Below are 20,520 nucleotides of genomic sequence, written 5' to 3'. Positions count from 1 at the left end.
TCCGTCATACTTCAACACCAACTGCCTTGATTGAAACCTGTTCAGCTTCAAATATTTATCATGCCATGCTTTGCGTTTGTTTTGTGTCACCTTTGTGGCCCATTGTGCCAATAACCGCTTCTCCTCAAGCTTATTCAGATTATGCAACCTTTCCCTCAGGCTTGCCATGCCGCCCAACTTATTTTTCAACACGATCCTCAAGCTTGGTATCATGAACTCTGTTGGTACCACTGCTTCTTGCCCGAACAACAACTGGAACGGTGTGTGTCCCATTTCACCTTGTACGCCGTGCTGTATGCCCAAAGGGCAGAGGGCAATTTTTCCTCCCAATCTTCACCTTCCACCACACAGGACTTGTAGATAATTGATACCAGGATCTTGTTCGTAGCCTTAGCCTGTCTATTTGCTCTTGGGTAGTACAGGCTCGATAATGAATGATAAATTTTTAATCCAATAGAGTAGTCGGATAGCATGGTTAACGAAGTGTCCACCCCTATCACTTGTCAACTGTAATGGAATCCCATACCTGGTAATAATTTGTTCATAAATAACTCTTGTCGTGCTTACTGCGGAGTTATCCAGTAGTGCGTGTGCCTCCACCCACTTGGTCAGATACTCCGTTGCTACTACAATGTATCGACAACTTCTAGGTTTGCTCACCTTCATCAGTCTGATAAAGTCCAATCCCCATCTTTTGAAGAGTTCCTGCGCGTGTGAGGGGTTAAGCGGCATGAAGCCTCTCTTCAGTGAGTTCTCAACCCGTTGGCAAGTGTCACAACCGACGACCCATTCCCGCGGGCCATTGTACACTGTTGGCCACCACAGTCTTACCAGTAGTATCTTCGTTGCTGTGGTGTCGGGTCCCATATGTCCTCCTGTTGGTCCCTCGTGTGCTTCCTTCAATACTTTCAGTATTTCCTCCTCCAACACACACCATCTGAAGATATGATCTGGCCCCATTTTGTATAGCAATCCATTAATCAATTAAAATGTACGGCTCCTTAATACCAATTTCCGTCTTTCATTCTCTGGCATCTCCCTCAATGGTTGTCTTGTGGACAAGTACTCCCTAATACTCGTGTACCATTTTGGCATTACTACAATTTGGAATAGCTGTGCAGTGCATCAAGGAAATCATCATTCACGCCTCCATCCACTGGTTCACCTATTTTAATCCACGATAGATGGTCCACACTGACATGCTTTTTCCCGGCTCGTACAATGATTTTGAAGGTGAATTCCTGTAGCAAAAGTAGCCACCGGCTAATTCTGCCTTGAATGACAGATTTATTTACCAGGTACAACAGAGACTGAAGGTCAACATAGAACACGAACGGTGTTGCCAACAAGTAGTGACAGAACTTCTGCACGGCATAGACCATGCCTAAGGCTTCCCGTTCTATTGTATTGTAACTCTGTTGTGCTTTTGATAGCAGTCGACTGAAAAAGTATATCGAGTGATCCAACCCGTGGCTACCTGTCTGCGCCAACGTTGCTCCGATTGCATAGTTGGACGCATCAACGTGAACATGAAATTCCTTGTTCCAATCCGAGTATGCCAAGATGGGTGTCATAGACAATCTTACCTTCAGCCCTTCAAATGCCTCATTCTGTTCTTTCTCCCATCTAAACGATTCTCCTTTGCATGTTAACCTGTCCAGCGAGTATGATACTTTGGCAAAAAATTTGATGAACCTTCTATAATAGCCTGTGTCCCATGAAAAACTTTACCTCCGTTACATTGGTAGATGGCTTCATTTCCAATATGACTCTGACTTTGTCCAAATCTGTCTTCAATCCCTCTTTACAAACTATGTGTCCGAGCAATCTTCCCTACGGAACCATGAATCTGCATTTCTTTGGATTCAAGGCTAGTCGAGCCCTTCGACAGCTTTCCATACATTCACCCAACCCTGCCAAATGTTTGTCCTTGGTGTTGAATACAAACAAGTCATCCAAGAACGCCTTGAAGTTTCTGACGGACATTTTGTCAAAAATGTGCAGTATGATCTGCTGGAATGTAGCCGGCGCGTTGCATAGGCTGAATGGTATCTGGTTGTATGCGTACACCCCATCTTCTACGACAAATTCCATTTTCAATTTGTCCTCGTCTACTATGGAAATCTGATTGTATCCCGAAAACTCGTCCATAAAGGAATAAATTTCATGTCCTGCTACCTCCTCCAATATACTATCTGTAAATGGAATCGAGAAGGGATCCTTGATTGTGACTGCATTAAGGCATCTGAAGTCTATGCATATTCGGATCTGGGTGGTATCCTTCTTCAGTGAGATTACTATGGGTAACACCCATTCACTTGTCTGAACCTTGAAAATAATACTAGCTTCCCACATCCAATTGATCTCTTCTGTAACCCGTGCCACATAGTTCTTATTCATCCAGTAAGGTTGTTTCCGTACAGGTACTGCACCTTCAACCAACGGGATGCAGTGAACAAACAGCTCCGACAGAACTCCCTTCAAATCCTTATATGTCCAGGCGAAGACATCTTTGTACTCCAAGAATATTTTAAACGCTGCTGCTTTTAGTATTGGATCCCAGTTATCTCCCACCAATATGTTCTTTGGTTCTACTTCATCTCCTAAATTCATGGTTTGTACTGTGGCTTCATCATATTTTATCTACTTCCCTTCACTGAATTCATGCACAGGTGTTTCATCCAATGGTGCGTCTCCCTCTTTTATCTCCCTAAATTCTTCTGAAAATTCGTCTCCGGTTTGCCCTTCCTCTATCATGAGTATGTTGCAACTTTTGAATAGCTCATAGTCCTCCATCTACCAGTGAAAGAGGTCGTTTACCAAGTCCAGATCATCATCCGTTGATCCTCCATCCAACTGTAGGACTCCTTCCTAATTTGGTTCCATCCGCTGCTTTCCTTCATACTCTTCCTCGGAGTCTGATGACAGAGCTTCTTCACCGACCATCTGTGTGTGTAAATCAATGATGAATTTCCACCCTTTTCTTTCGAGTGATAGAGTCTTTTTCTTCCAATCATGTTTAACTTTGGCTTGTATAAGCCATCCTCGGCCTAGAATGACATCGTATCCTTTCCTCTTCAATGGGATCACGACGAAGTCAAGCAGAAATGGTTGTGTTCCAATCATCACTGGTTGTGCCATCAAGACGCCCAAAGGTTTAATGCCGTGTTGGTCCGCTGTCAGCAACTGGAATGTAGGTGGCCACAACGTCGGCTGTCCCAACCTGTTCCAGGTGTCCTTGGGTAAGACATTCACGCCGGACCCTCCCTCAACAATTGTGTCTATCAGCAATTGTGTCTATCAGCACATTTCCCTAAATCCCCATCTCGACGACCGCCGAATGTCGTCCAAATGTGAGGGCTAGTAGCATTGGGTCTTCTTCACTTGCGGCAATTTCCTTCCCTCTTCTTGGTTCCCCTGGTAACTTAGCAGTTGGTGCAATGTTTGTAAGTGCCGATCGGAGCTGAGGCATTGTGAGAAGCAAATCATTTATTTTGACCGGTAACTCAATTTGTAATATCTGGCGTACGATGTTTTGTTCTACGCAGTTCCATGTTGAGGTACTAGTGGTTTCCCTCAAGTGTGCACTCTTTGTCTGTGTCACTTTCTCAATTTCCTTCTGTACTTCCTCCAACCTCTTCTTTTCTTCCGTCGGGGCGGGGTATAGTTTTGCTTGCCTCTATGTAATTGTCGGAACCTCCTCTTCGTCCGTCCTGATGGTGATCAAATTTACTCCTGATTTTGGGCACTTGGCATCTTCATGATCATCGGGTCCGCACCATCTGCATAATAATTTTGGTGTGTTTGCTATTGTAGAATCTCGTGCAAAGTGGCCCAACAAATTGCATGCTCGGCATTGAACCATCAGCCAGCCATTTGCATCATACTGAATTTGACTTCGGCTACCATTATTATTGTTTGCATTATTGTTGTTGTTTTTCCCTCATCTATTATTTTTGTACCCTCCGGACGTGGCACCCTCCGTACTTTTGTTTCCGCTCCCTCCGGACGCGAAAGCCTCCTGTGTAGAGAACACTTGTTGAGGTTCTCTGGTTTTCATATTGAAGGGGTATTCTTTTGTGGAATGTCCCATGATCTGACAAATCTTGCAGAACTGGTTTTTGGGACAGGATCCCTTAGTGTGACCTTCTGCCTTACATTTCGTGCACCATAGTTCGCTTCCCTTCATTTCTTTCTGCATGTTCTTAAATTCTTTCATCATTCGGATCATGTCCTTCTGAAGAGCTCGAACCTTCTTGCTGCTGCTTTCATCATCGCTGCAATCTTCTCCAAAAGACTCATCATCGTCCGACTCGAATGAGCTACTCTTCTTCTTCTTTTTCTACTCACTTTCTAAGTTCATCGCCCAATTGTATGCTTCAGTGTATGATGATGGCGGCACAATCTTCATTTTCTTCCGCAACTTTGGTCGTACGCCTTCAATGAACCATCTTTTTTGCAGCTCATTTGTCGGCTTATTTTCCATTTTATTTATTAAGTCCTTTAATTTCTTGGCATATACTCGGATATTTTCATTTTTCCCCTGCTTTGTGTTGTAAATCTTTGCTACGATCTCATTGTCATCGCGCAATAGTTGAAATTCGCTGATAAACTCCTTTTTAATGTTGTCCCAGTTGGTTAATTTTTGGGGATCCGTATTGGCAAACTAATCAATTGTGGCACCCCTTAGGGTTGCTGAAAATTGTCAAACTCATTCATTTGTATCTGTTATGCCATTCACCCTCCAAATTGTTTCACGTGTTTTACAATGTCAGATTGGATTGATTGTTCCATCACCATAAAACTTGGGCAACTTCTCTTTTGGTCTTGCCATTATTACTTGATTTTGTGCATGGGCACTGTTTAGTCCTGCAACACTAGCGTTGTTCTGCACTCCCACACTGGCACTTTGTACTCCCACACCGGCACTTTGCACTCCCACACCATGGCTTTGCACTCCCACGCCGGCGCTCTGCGCTCCCACACCGTCACTATTTTGTACAGGTGTCTTATTTGCAACAGTTGCGAACTTTGGTGAAGAAGGATCTTCGTGAATCGAAGCTATCCATTCTAGAAGTGTAACTCGGATGAAGAGTTCACTCCACGCTCGTGCTCCCTCGGCACTCCAAGCTGTGTGAGTTAATTCCCTTCCATCTGGATTCTCTTCCCTCAGTGAATACAAGTTCAAAAATTCCTCCCTTGCTTCTTCCACCAATTACACCCGCTATCGAGTCTCCAACAATTTCTCAGTGCTTCGGTATCCGTCGACAAGTTGTTGAAACCTCCGTCTGCGGTCGGCTTGTTGTGCCAAAATTAAATTCCGTTGTGCTGTACGTATTTCATCTTTGTCCTTTAGCATATTCTTACTTTTGTTTAACTCATTCAGCATTAGTCTTCATTCCTCCACCTTTGTTCCAGGTCCATCAGGCAACAGCACCAACTGTTTACCATAGGGGTAAATGAATTAATGCACACAGACAATGAACAAGAACAGCAGTACTCCTTTTATTATTTGCATATGCTAAGAGATTACATAATGCTGATGATGATTTACAATGATCTCAGATGGAGCATTAATACTTCCCACTGAACCTTCCCAAGGGGGTCTGTCGGCTACATGACAATACTAATCTACCCGTCAGCTACAAAATCTTTATTGATGACATGAACCCATTGGCTACATAGTTTCTACTGACAGTAATTGCAGAAGCATCCGTAGATTGATTTCGATCTCGAATTCCATGGTATGTAGATTTTTAACTTCCATAGTGAATTCATTGATGGTTTTCTCAATTCTTAGTTATGAAATTTTTTTTAACTGATTTTAACCGTTAATCTCATCCATATAAATGTAACTGATTTAATTGTCTTCCTATGAAAATGAAGAATAATTGTATTTCTTTAAATATGTTAGTTGTTAATTAAGACCCCAAAAAAGTGATTGTTACAACTTCTTATTTTCCCATTGCATCATATTATAAATTTCAGCGATTGTTTTTTTGTCATCTCTTAGTAGTTTAAATTCCTCTTTGAATGCCCTCTTGACATCATTCCATGATGCTTTTCTCTCTCTTGACAAGTTTTTGTACCAATCAATGGTGGTTCCCTATTATGTAGGGGAAAACGCCTTCAACTAACAATCATGGTCATCTTCATCATTGACCTCCCATATTGTCACACAAGTCCGACAATGATGAACATATCTAATGTCCCTTGGTGCTCTTAGACTTAGTTATTATCAAAATTTAACCCAAGTTTGATGCTTATGTCCTAAGCTAAATGGACAAAGATATAATGATTAATCCAAAACATTTGAAATAAAACGAATTATTTAGTCATTTAATCAAAGTATGTTACCTTTGTATATTATTAACATCCATACCAACCTTATTACTACCTCAACTTGATGAAAGCAGTTTTTGACGTGTAATTAAGGTGCCTAAAGACCAATTACAACAGGCTCCCTTAAAGTTTACAGGTCCAAGCCCATTTTCTATCTTGGAACTTGCCCTCAATGCTTCCAGGACACTAGCCCCTATCATATCTTGTGAGTAATATTATTTATTGGATTTAGACAAGCGGCTCCTTGGAAACCCCTATGTGCCCCCTTCTCAGCTGCAAGGATGTAAATAAGGCTTGAGTATGCATGTATATATGTAAACAAACATATTAATTTAATGTAAAAGAACATATTAACTAAATGCTGATGTTGTGGTATTATTTATTTACAAACTAGCCAATAAACCAGAGGTTTGTACATCCACGCAATAGCTTCTACTGTTTCTAGTTTCAGAATTACAGTCTGAAACAGATTTTCAATCAGACTGGGATTATCGCTATATTATATATTGTACGTAAGCTATATCTGCTATCACTGGTTAAGTATTTATTAGTTCTATTAACTATTTGACCGATTCTCCTTCTATCTTATTGATTGATGGTCTTCTTACCAAGATGACTAATGACACCTCCTATTAAGAATGACAATCTGATTGTTAATAATAAGTCCAACAATAATTCACTGTGCATAAAATTTTTGTCTATGTGACCTTGAGGAGGATGATTCATTGGAGTCTCATGTCTTGACTTCTTGACCTACTATTGTCATCGAGGGGAGCTAATGCTCTGTCATATGTATATCTATGATTTTTTTTATTAATTAATAATTATTAACTTTATTTAATTAATAATAATCTATAAATAATCAATATAAATATATGATTGGTATATGATTTATTTGCTAATATTTATTCTAGGTATATATTTATTAAATAATAATTAATTATTTAATGATCAATACATATTAATTACTATTCAATTTTTTTTAAAACTTAATGATAACATTAATGCTTAATTAGTTACATAATATATTAATTTATTAAATATTTACTACAGATAAGGGCTATCACAAGATCTTTTGATCCGTCTCTTGTGACTTTCAGAAATATTCGCTGCATTGGGGTGCTCACCATCATTCTTACTTGGGAGTCATTGTGTGTATCTGATCAATGGAGTGTCTCTTTCTTAGTAACGTTCAAGTGACTCACTTGGACTCTTGGCCATGCACAAGTCCTCTACACGTCCACCTAGATCATTTGCACCTTTCCCACTTCTCTTGTGTTTGTACTCCCTCCAGAAAGCCTTCGGCTCTAGTCCCTTTATTCTTGATTCTTCTCCAAGCGACAAGTTATGAATGCAGCACAAGGTAGTTTCAAAATTTTTGACAGTTCCACTCTTCCCCTTCTTCTAAATGTACAGGCATGTTTATGTCACTAGTATTGTCTAGAGATTTAGGGTCTAGAGTCCCTACTAGAAGAAACTTGTGTCACTTGATTACTTGCCCAGTCAGTGAATTTTTCACTTGCTTTGCCATCAAGAAGTTGTAGGTTTCTAGCAACCTCTTCCTACTCATTCCACATAAGTGGTCTTTCCCTCTCCCGACTATGGCTTCGGCTCACACTACTACTCTTTCCTTTTGTTGGACTCTCTAACCTTGCTAGACTCGTCAACATTTTGAGTTTCTCGTAATTGTTGTCTTCGCTCTAGATTCTCCCAGACAAAGAAATCTTTCTACTACTCCTGCCTCCTCTTGATTATATTTATTATGTCGGTACTTGTTTGGTCCTAGGGGTTAACTGCCAAATGTTCAATGTTGGCCAATGTCCCGCTCTTCCTCCTCCCGACAGGTCCTTTCTTTGTACCATTGTAATTGTTTTTGGTGTTGCACTCGTTGCCTTCCTCGTGTCTTTTTGCACTTCAATCAATTGCGAGCCAACAACCTTTTAATATTTCTAAGAAGATCATAGACAACAAGTCACACCATGAGTTCCTCATATAGTGCGCCTTCACACTACTCTCTCCCAATCTTTCCACTTCACGTACTAATCAACTGAAACTTCCCACATGTGTGACAGGTCTTTTGTCAATTAATCCTCCTATGTTTCTTCCTTGTTGTGCTCAACATCATTTTAGTCTACTAACACTTGTTTTTTGAACAAGTGGCCCATTGTTCTTCCATCCAGCTTGTTTTCTTTCCATTAGATTTCTAGGTTTGAATAGGCAAAAGCAACAAAATGTTTACTCCTACAGTGAATATTTTGGTTTACAAAATAAACAAGAACATAAATATAACACATTTAACATGGTAATTCAACTATAACACATACTAATGGAAAAAAGATAGAACTTTATTCTCAATTGCAATGTTTGTACAATCATCATGTGAACTAGTTCTTGAACCATACATAAATAGTTCTAGATGGTTGGTTGAGACAACCAACCATCAACAACTGAGACAACCTCTCGAGAACAATTAATTACGCTGCCAAATACTAGCAAAACTAGACAACTATTATTTCCTTATCAATAGTGGATTTGTCATTTACATAGCCCTAAGGTGAATAGAACAAGATAGGCCTCCACATAAAATCCAATTATCACTCATCTTACCAATGAAGATAAGCTATTAAGAATTAGCAATGAGATTAAATGCTGTCAAGCAATATTGTACTTGAGATATCAAAATCTACGACTTTAGATGACAAAAACCCTCTTTAAATTTAAGTTTGAAGGATAAACCCTAGCTAGATTTGATGTGGTTTGATTTCAAGAATCGCCATTGTGCATATTGAAGTTTTCAACGTCCTGGATTTCCAGCCATGAAAGCTTTTGACATGTTTTAGATTTGCATATTTGGAGTTCTTTTCCTATTTTTCATAGAGTTTTTTGAAGTTTGTGCTTGGGGAATTGGAAAGGCCTATTGTTGGCCATATCATTTCATTTCTAGACATAGTTGTACAAACCTTGGCAAGTATTAAGGGTTCGTAGATTTTATTTCCTACTGTCATATATGTGTATGCCTTTAGTTTAGACCAACTTAGAGGACAAATTAATCTCATGCCTTTTTCAGCCCATGTAACACTTTTGGCACTATTCTTGGCATGATTGTAAGGATTTGAAGGCGAATTTTTCTTTATGCGTATTGTGAATTCATATGGCTAGTAAATGTTACATGGGGGATTGTTTAGGCTGCTAAGTCTAAGTCGTCTTTATCTAGACCCAATTACCTAGACCAACCAATCTATCTTTTAATGGATAAGACTGTTCACTCAATTGTGTCATGATTCATTTTCTAAAATCCTTGCAGTCTATATGAGGTACCAACTTAATTTGTCTCAGTGGGAGATAATTCCATCCAATCATTGTTATTAGATTGTCATGAGCCATTGTCTACTGCTCTTCAACATTCATAAGGTCCCACTTAATCTATGTCATGATGGGAAAGAGTTGTAAAAATTATTACAAGGAAACTATCCTAAATAATCATCTTTACAAGAACAACCCCTTACTTTTTGCCTTGCATTGGGTACTTTTTGTAACATGATTGAGTATATTAATGCAAAATGATTTGAAAATATTTTTCCTTAATAATCTTTCCAGCTATTCTATGTATGCGCACATGCACACAACATGATTGAGTGCACTTTTACGTGTGTGTGGATGTCTCTTGCTATCAACGTGTGTGAGCACATGAGCACATAACATGATTGACTTTACTTTCACAAATGTATGGATGTCTCCTTATATCAATCCTATTTTACTTGGATTGAGATATTATTCTTAAGTATTCATGGAAAAATAAAATACAATCTCGGATTATTCATAAAGCTGAACAAATTTTATATTTATTTATTGCATTTTTTCTTTTGATATACTTTGAAATTTCAAAGTATTCCCAAATGCAACTAAAAAATGCTTGTGGCTAATTCTTTCCTATAGTGTAAATCGCAGTAAATTTTTTGAAAGGTCACAGATTTACACCAAAACAATTTACTATTAAATGCTCCTAAGCAAGGATTTTGCAGGAAAGAGAAATGTAGACATGATAATTTTAACATTTTTTTGTTGGTTCTTTTATGAAGTCAAGATTAAATGTTATTTTGTGACAACGTTTAGAAGCTACCTTGTTGAAATGGTTGGACAATGAGTATAGGTCAAGATTTTTGCATCACATCCCTCAAGAGTCCGCCAAAGCACGCGATCGCACCATGCCGGCATTCGCTTGTGGCAGTATAAATTTGTGGATTCTTTTTGCATCTTTGACAAGTAAAAGAAGGTGCGTTAGTACAAATCAATACAATAAAATATATAAAAGTACATTACTATGTTGTTTAACATTAAAGTCCTAAGAGAAAAACATTTATGAATAGCTTTTGGGATTAAAGAGGCATAAAGGACAAAAAAAATATATGGGAAACTTTTTCTTTTTCTTTCTCTAGAAGACTGAAAGCATAAAAATTCTAGTGACCAAGTTGAATCTTCTTTTCAAAATTGCAATCAAGCTGGAGTAGTGTGCGTCAATCATATGATTGTACCTTAAACGTTGGGGGAAATTTAATATCGCCCTCCATGAATCCATGAAGCACTCTTGATGCAGATTTCTCTCTCAATAGCTGAAAATGTCCAAAATAGAATGTATGTAAATCAATTAAGGAAAAAAAAATATGGGTAATAGTAGTTTCCACATGCCATGCCTAGCCACCACCACAACTTGGTATATGAGACTGACTTGAGGGAGCAAAGGACAACTTTCATCTTAAAGTATTTATTCTTTTAATTTTGTACTCCTTGGTTTCAACACCATGACAACTCAAAAGCAACTCAAATTTTCCAGTCCACCCATGCCAAGAGTACAGATGACTTAAGACAAGCATTCTGTGCATAGTATACCTCATCATACTCTAGTAGTTGCTTAAAGTTTCCATCCAAGATTTGTTTAACCTGTGCATGCCAAAAACGCCTCCTGTGATAAGATTTGCAGATCAAATTAGCACTTTCATTCAATCTATTGTATTTAACTATCAACTTTAAAGAACATGGTATCATATATTTAATGCGAAAAGTAATGAAAGCTTTGGTTTACATACTCTGGAGTCATAGGCTTTTCTTGTATTTTAGTAAAGTCAAGTCTGTAATTAAGGTCTCCCATCCAAAACACATGGTGGAACTGATTCAAAAGGTCAACACTTTGATATCCAACTCGTAGTTCTCTTACTATTTCTGCACATAAAGGTAATATGTTGCAATTCCTTTAAATTTCAGGTTGACATGTACGTTGACTCAACTGCATAGAAGTTGAAATTAGAACAAATTTATATTTTATTGTAGTTATCTGTAGTTCTTGTTGCCTGCACATTTGTTTTTTCAAAAAGGATTTAAGAATGCCCCACGCAGTTCTGCGTGCCTAACAAAATCCTTTAGAAAACTATAAAAAAATAATGAATGCAATTTTCTTCTTTCTCAAACACTTATCTCCATCTATATTTTGCAATGCAACAGATCTCAATAATCACTCAGGTACTCTTCCTTGTAATCCATCAAACACAAGTTTCAAATTCAATAAAGATTTCATATGAGAATATAATGACATTTTAGTGCATCAGAAACACATGCAAACTTTTACCCGGCAGACATATTTCTTCCTAAGCATCACAAATCCCCATTAAAATGGGCTGTACTTAAGTTATATAATAAGACATTTATTTTACAGCCATGATAAATGGTAACTATACCTCTTGTCTAAGCTAAAATATCCTAATGATAATCCTTGAAACATTGGAAATAGGCAGGTAACCAATAAGTCAGCATAATACTTGAACCACTTTGGTTTCTGCACCAGGTAGTCTCTATCTAGAAATAACAGCACCAATCTTAGTTTTTAGACCAATGGAAATAGAAAGATAGTCAATGAATCAGCTAAATATTTGAGCTGCTTCTACAGCACCAGTCAGACCAAACCTTGATAGTGAAATGGAAATACAACTCTTTAAAGTACTTACATGAAATGAATTAGATGCACCTCAACAGAATTTACCTTGATATCTTGGATAAGATGAAACTATCTAGAATATCAAAATCTTCTCCTTTACAAATCTACACATCAAACCTAGGCTATTAATAAAGAAATTTGAAAATAAGCCTCTAAGACTTACCTCTTTTCCAAATATATTCCTTTTCATTTTCATTAGTACTAGATGGACTCTTGCAACTTTTCAATGATCAATTTTCAACTGAATTTGTGTAATGACGAGAAAGACTAATATATCAGCAAGAGTGCATGATTTTTTGTCATTTGCATTCACAATGAAGTTGTTGAGTATCATTTTCAGCTTGAGGTGTTCGTCATGATTCCTTATCCCATTTTCTAATTTATTCTAGTCTTATGGCTTCGTTAGAAAAATATTGTAGTAAATTATAATTTGAGTTGGTCTTAATATTTTTTTTTCACACTTTAAAAGACAACTGTATTATAATATCTCTAGGCTGCCTACATGGAGCATAACAAAGATTTATGCAACTCCTAGTAATATCTTATTCTTTTAACAAAGATTTATGTAACTCCTAGGAATATCTTATTATTTGGGAGTAGCGTTATAAGTGTAAATTAAAATTAGTTTTTGGAAAAGAAAAGTGAATTTCTTTTTTCTTGTTTCCCCAAGAGTCTACAAAAAGGGAATAAGGGCTCAATTGTTCTGCTGTGCCATTTTACCTACCAAACCCTTATTTTCAAAACAAAGCATTTGTGTTAATTGCTTTTTTGAAGGAAAATATACTTTTGTGAAATGGAGTTGAGGATGAAAACTCCTCATATACCTATGATTTAATACGATTTGTATTTCTAGTTTCCATTGGTGTTTGGTGTTTGGGTTTCAATCTAATTATTACTTTGGAGGGGAATCTATACTATGTTATTAGTTGCAACAAAATTCAATACCACTATTATAAAGTTTCATACCCCTGATACAGTGATCCATACCAATTCTATGCATATTTGTTGAAGGCTCATCACGAAATCTAGCTATTATCAATTTTTGTAGCATGATTCATGGTGATATTCAAAGTCGTTCAGCCACCAAATAGCTGCAAACTTGACCATTTCTAGGTAACATTGCTGTAAGTGCTTTCTTCAATGATAAACAACAAACTACAAGAAGATGTTTGTTTGTTCAATTGCTAATTATCTGACAGCAATACTGTATATAGATCATTGCTAAATAAGAGATTTCAGTATTGGTAATCATACGTAATCATCTAGAAGGTCCAATGCCTGATGTACTTATTTCCTACACTTGCACAGTAATAATGATTGGATGGCATACTCACCAAGGATTGTGTTCTTCATTACCAATCAATTTGGCATTGATTCAAATGTGTTTGTTATCCGCTATTTTGGCATTAAACAATTTATCTTTGTAATCTACGAATCTAGCATTGATGACTTGCATTCTATCCAGAACAGGTTGCCAGTAGTGAATTCCTAATTAATTCCTTATTCTCCACATTGCTAGTTTCCATATACTCTCACCTTGCTTTCATTGAGATACTGGTGATCAAAAAGAGCTTTTGGTTTGTGTTAATTTAATAATTTGGTAAAATGTGTGGTTAACACTCCTACAATGGGCACTATAGAAATAATTTTATTCCATTGTTTCAAATGGTTCAGATGGCGCGTATCCCATTTTTGTCATTCCCAATCATGGTTAAAGTCAACAATGCTTTAGAAATGATAATTAAAAACTCCACTTTTGAACAAGAATTCCTTATGGACTTGGCTTAGTTCCATTAGGTTTGTTAAGGACAAATATACCCTATATAGGATTTCTTTTGCATTATCACAAGCAAACTAGCTGAACCAAGAATCTAGGACTAGGTAAGAACCCAACTCAAACCCAAACAATTTTTGAAGATGAATTAGTAACATAGTTCCTAAATATAGTTTCAATGGTCAGTAAACAAAAGAAAACCCTCTTCGCCCTTCGACATAAATTTTAGACAAACAATACAAAAAAATGTAAAATTAATTATGCTTGTCTACATTCTACTTCCCATATTTTCCGAACTCCTTCACATGTCTCCCTTTTATCTACTAAGAAAATTAGGGAGGCTGTAATGTCCCCGTCATAAAATAAATAATTAATCAAACCTTTGTTTATGGGTTGACTGATTTAGTATATCTCAGACCCATTTTATTTGATTATTTCCGTAGGTGTGGTCGTCGGCTATCTTTGTAAACTTTCGGAAAGTTCCTCCGAAGTGTATTTAAACACAGCATGTAGGTTGTAGTTGGTATGCAATTTGGACTATTTTCTTTGTACTATGAATTTTTGTTGGAGTTCAGTATTGTTCATCATTTTGGAAGTGAAAGATCTTCCCTATTTGCTTTTCCGGTTTTGGTGGGATTCAACCCTCACCCTATTCCGTTTGAGTACTACTGCGCTCAAATCAAGCAAGTCGGAGCACCACCTTTGTCTGCAAATTCAATTTATAATTCATTTCAAAATAAGTATTATTTCATGTTTGGTGCACCTTCTCTATATTATCTTTGTGCATTAGCATTTGGATATTTTATTCAGCATTGATTCTCCCCTAGGCATACATCTTCACCACCGTGCACTTCGCTCCCTCTTCCCCCTGTATGACCTACCACTCACATAACTGTACGACCTGAAGGAACACCTATTCAAATATTTGGTATCACTGTGCAAACCCAATCTATATTGTACGATATTCCTACTTGGCCCGTCGCTGTACCTCTTCCCTTCTCTCCATCGTACGGCTATTTGGGATCATTATACATTGTCCCCACATCATACGGCAAACTCCTACCCCAACATATGGACCCCACTTGAAACTCATTGTCTGGGCTATCATTTGCTCCCACCATAAAACCATTACCCCATACTGAACACTCCCACAAATCGACATATGGCCCATACTACCACCGTACGAACATCACCTGTCATTGTACAAACATCATTGATTGAAGTTCAGCCCTTGTTGCTCCCAAACAAACTTAGGACGCCTTCCTCCAAATACATTCAGGCCATATACATGCTGATTTCCTTCAAGAAAATACGAAGATAAAGGCTTTCTTCCTCCTAAGGCATTGGGAACATTACAATGGTATCAGAGCTTAGTTCTCGCCAACCTGTGAACAGTGAATGAAAGTTTATAGCCAGAAAAGAAGGAGATCCCATTCAGTTGATAGAATGGAAAATCAAGAACCCACTCCTACCAAACTCATGGCACTACTAAAGGATCTTTCAAGGAATTAGGCTCAGATCAATGATACTCGGCGACTTATTGAAGAAACTCTTAGGAAACTGGCTGACAATAAGATATCTGGTGAACAAAATTATCACAACACGAACTCAATGTCGAGTAAGGCAAACCCTCATCCAGCACATCCTTGACCTTCCATGCCGACATTCCCTCCACGAGCGTTGGTGCCATAAAGAGAAAGGGAACCAACTTCTGCGGAAATACAAGAACAATTAAGAGGAGACTGGAGGAATGCAAATTTGGAAGGAGACATTTCATATAAAGATTATGTAGAATTAAGAATGAGTTATTCTGGAAATGGAAATAGTGGATATTTTAATGATGATCTCAAAAGGAAGTTGGGTAAAGTAAACCTATCGTCATTTGATGGGTTGGGATCTATGATTGCACAAGCCAGGGTAATGAAAGCAAACACTTACTTCCAGCTCAATCCAATGCCAGAAGAGGAAGTAATTAAGTTTGTCGCTCACCATTTAGAAGGAATAGCGCATGAATGGTGCCAACACAATAGAATCACACTCGATCACAACCAAATCAACACGTATGCGGAATTTACTAAAAGATTAATAGAGAGGTTCGATAACCAAGATCTGGAGCTCAAATTCAAGGAGTTGGCACAATTGAGGCAAACAAGATCGGTGGATCAATACATCACTAAATTCCAGAAACTTTATGTAGTGGTCACTGATATTTCAAAATGGCATTGGGTAGTACTGTTCATGGACGGATTGGTGGAGCCATTAAAGGGATGGGTTAAAAGGTTGAATCCAACCACCCTTTTGGAAGCAATCAAAATGGCTCAAAGCATGGCACTTTCACCATCTTCTTTCGTTTGAAGCAACTTTGACTCCAAGCCTCCACTAGCACCAAAAGAAACTCAATCTTCACCAAGGAAGCCAATAGGAAGCATCTATGAAGAAAGAAATTATGTCTTAGTTGCAAAGAACTGTGGAAGCCTAGACATAGATGCCTTGGAAAAGGGAAGGAGTTGGTTCCCAACCGCAGATTGGAATCCTACAAGTCTTGCCGACTCGATGCTAAGATATCCAACCGGTCATCGCCAACTTGACGGACCTAAACAGTGTAGTCTGAATTCCCTGCACTTCTAGCTCTGCAAAACCAAGGATGGTGTACCTAATCTTGAACAACACACTTAATCCTAGAATGCTTATAGCAGATTGCTTAGAACACGAATGCAACAAAAGTTTTCAAAATGGCAAGAATTATAGAAAGTTTTTAACTTGCAAATTATGAATTGAGATAATAAATGAGTATATGAATTTTTTTAATATAAGAATAAGTATAGATTAGTGCAACAAAAAAATATATTAATATTCAAAGGAAAGAAATGAAACAATTGATAGCGTATGGATTATGAATCAAGAGTAATATAAAGACCAGTGCTTAATTTAATGGGCAAACAGAATCAATATTATATGTTGAAACATACAATTTTATAAAGTTCAATGTACTTAAACTATAAACAGATTAGTAATCTAGGTGCGATGGATAAATTATACAAATGCAATTTTAAACTAGTCTAGAATATGCTTTAACTCGTGTGATATGGAGACAAGCTAGGCATAAATATGGAAACAATTAAATATTTCACAATATTTATCTTTATCAAGTTTTAAATGCAATAATGACCCAATCCACTTGTTTGAACATTAAAATATTTATAGAATTTTAAAAATAATTATATAGGACAAAACTAAATAATATTTTAAAATCTAATGCAAACAAATAAAATAGATATGCTTATAAATTGTGTTAGAAATAAAAATTGCACTAGAGACACTCCTTACAGATGATCCATCCAATGCATTTGAATTCTAGGATCGCATATAAAAATTTATACTCAATGATCCAACATCCATGAGCTTAGTTCAAAAATTCATCATCTCCACCAATGAGAAAATAATACATCAAGTGTGCAATGAGAACTTGTGTAAAATTTTAGGAATTGTATATGTCTATGAATTGTTTATCATTTGGTTTTACATGTTATATTTATAAGAAGTTGAAGGGTGTCGGTTGCTTTTCCAAGCACCACACCTTTTCAAAACAAATAAATGACCATTTGTAAAAAACTTTAATTCCAAAGTAAATATAACTAACAGTTTACTGAAGAAATGCCTTAATGTTTAATGACTACAAAATTTGGTTTGAATAGGCTCAGTTAAATACGTGAATCTTCCGTTGCATATGTTCTTCATTCTCTAAGTGCATTCCATCAGGCATATTGTCCTCCTAATATTTATTTGCTAGATATAATAGGTGTCGAGATCAAATAGAAACATTGTTTCTTCAGTCTTTTATATGGCATCGCACGTGAATTTGCATTGCACAGGTAAACTCCCTCTAACACACTACCAACCTGTATCAAACACAAGCCATTGTTATGCATGAGATATTTAAAATGATTGAAAATAAGTATTACCATTCCACCGTTCAAGAGGCTTTGCAAAGAGTGGGTGCTATATTCTCCATGATCACAAAAATGAATGAGCGGCACAAATTAAACAATATCACAACTCTCCAATCAACAAATTTTCCCATATTAGTGGCACACCTTTATACTATCCTCTTGCTCCTATCATCAAGTTTGAATAGGCTCAACATGAATATGGCTACAAATCAATACTGGAACTAAATGACTATAATAACTTATTGCACTGAAAATGTATGTCATAAGTTCTTTGTCTAGTCTTGGATACATATGATTATTACAAGGCACACATATAAGACCCATTGGTGCACGTATTTCCGCACTCTACTCTCTCTTATTGGGTCTGAAGATGAAATCAGAACCAGGTCATGCCTTTCAGTGGGTTCTAGAAACAAGTTGACTCCCAATATACCACAACTATAATCTGACTTTGGAGTTGGATTTAAGTTTCCCTTCATATTTCATAATTGTGAGTGATGAAGACCAACAAAACTCACCGCTTCTTTACCAAGGCTCTGAATATAGGTAATGACTCTTTTGTAAAATATTTTTTTTAAGATTAATGTCATCATATCCGTTGTATATTCAATGTTGGAACGCTAAGGTAAGACTCAGCCAAACCAGCGATCTCCATATTCTAATTGTGGCTCTTCTCTAACACAGTAATAAAACCCACGATTTTGCACTATCCAGCCATAAACACGTTTTCTTTTGATCTGTTATCATGTCATGACTACAACATCACTTTGACAGATCGGTGATTCACACTCCTATATTTAATTGCTCATTAATGTTGTGTAATGAATAAGACAAGGACAATACATCTTTTAATCTCTCTTCATATTCAATGCTTCTTAGTTTCATACATTTTGGCTCAAAATGAAACATCTGCTGTCAATGTATATGATTCATTAACTATATTCTCAATTTGATCTTCAACTATATATACTCTAATTCTATAGTAGCTCTGAAATGCATTAAAAGAAACTTCTCATGGTCCATAACATAACCAGGTTTGTTTGCCTTGATTTTCTCCCTCTTTTTACACCTCCATGCTTTAGTTTGAGATGAATAACATTTACAATAAGATATGAGCATCAGCAAGAAAAGCTATAAAATACATAAGCAGAGCAACTTAAAACAACAATGATCTTGAGATTGCCTCATGAAGTGAAACAACTCGAATGATGCTTAAGACAATGAACAATATTAATCAAAGATATAGTTATAAAAAATATAAAACGGGGTAAAGGGTAAGAAAATTAGAAAAAATAAACAATTGGGGGATAAAAAATATTCTAAATTTAGGCTCCATCAGAAGGTACATTACAGTGAGGTCATGTCGGATGACGAGCAAGACGACTCTTCTACCGAAGATGAACACCAACATGAGGTCCCTAAAGACATCGATCTCAACCGTACGGAGAGAGTAGCAGCTTTAGTGAAAGGTGGAGGAACCATCGCCCTTTCCAGCAGCCCAAGATATACAATTTTTTAAGGTACAAAGAACTCTCCAAGGTCAAAGGGTGATTGTAATGCTAGACAAGGGAGCTACCTTGAATTTCATAAACTCGTCACTCATGAAGCAAAGGGGATTTCCCACAAAAGCTCACAAAGGGTCCCAAGTCAAAGTTGTCAGAGGGTCAATGTTACCATGCACACACCTTGTTTCCCAGTTAAGCATCACCATGCGTAACCACACAATAACAAAAGACTTCTTTGTACTAGACCTAGCAGATATGGAAGTCATTTTAGGCATTCAATGGATGGAATCTTTGGATGAGTACACGCAAAGTTTCAAGCAGATGGATTTCACTTTTGTGGTTGATAGAAAAAAGGTGGTCCTGAGAGGGATGACAAATGAAGGTCCAAAGGAAGTATCAGCATAGAAAATGGAAGCTATTTTCCGACATGATGACATTGTATGGGCCACACAGTGCTTCGTGTCTATAGTGCCAACGACGGGTCAACAGACATACTATCCAAATAATAAACTTCAAACCATTTTGGATAAATATGAGCAAGATTTTTTCGACATTCGGTTAGGTGTACCCCCCATCAAGGTTTTGAGCATACATTGAACTAAAAATAGGAGCGAAGCCAATTATCACTACTCCATACCAACATCCAAAAAAATTCAAAGATGAGATTGAGAAGACAATTCAAGAATTGCTCGAGAAAGGATGGATATGTCCCAGCTCTAGCCCTTTTGCGTCATCAATAGTATTGGTTAAAAAGGACAGAACAATGCGCATGTGTGTGGACTATCGTACGTTGAATAAGAAAACAATAAAAAGCAGATACCTTATTCCCAGGATCAATGAATTGTTGGATGAATTGCATGGTGCAGTTTATTTTTCTAAAATAGATCTTCGTTCCGAATACCATCAAATCTGCATGAGGGAAGAAGACGTGGAGAAGATGACTTTTTGTTGTCACTACAGGCA

General features: G+C 37.2%; 1 protein-coding gene across 7 annotated transcripts in view; it reads right to left on the bottom strand.

The window, feature by feature from the left end:
• The window catches only part of LOC149561932 (uncharacterized), a 240,421-nt gene that overhangs the window by 185,283 nt on the left and 34,618 nt on the right, over positions 1–20,520 (bottom strand). For all 7 annotated transcript variants that reach the window (XM_089825455.1, XM_089825459.1, XM_089825458.1 and 4 more), the window contains exons 13-16: positions 11,427–11,559; positions 11,230–11,302; positions 10,875–10,952; positions 10,463–10,596 (exon numbers count right to left, since the gene is read on the bottom strand). In XM_089825455.1, coding sequence (XP_089681581.1) covers positions 10,463–10,596; positions 10,875–10,952; positions 11,230–11,302; positions 11,427–11,559 — 418 coding nt within the window. The remainder of the gene's footprint in view (positions 1–10,462; positions 10,597–10,874; positions 10,953–11,229; positions 11,303–11,426; positions 11,560–20,520) is intronic.

The sequence above is a fragment of the Cupressus sempervirens genome, chromosome 4 (genome assembly GCF_028749045.1).
Source record: "Cupressus sempervirens isolate cs-2001-9-10 chromosome 4, ASM2874904v1, whole genome shotgun sequence".
NCBI classification, from domain to species: domain Eukaryota; kingdom Viridiplantae; phylum Streptophyta; class Pinopsida; order Cupressales; family Cupressaceae; genus Cupressus; species Cupressus sempervirens.
This window is presented reverse-complemented; position numbering and strand designations above follow the sequence as displayed.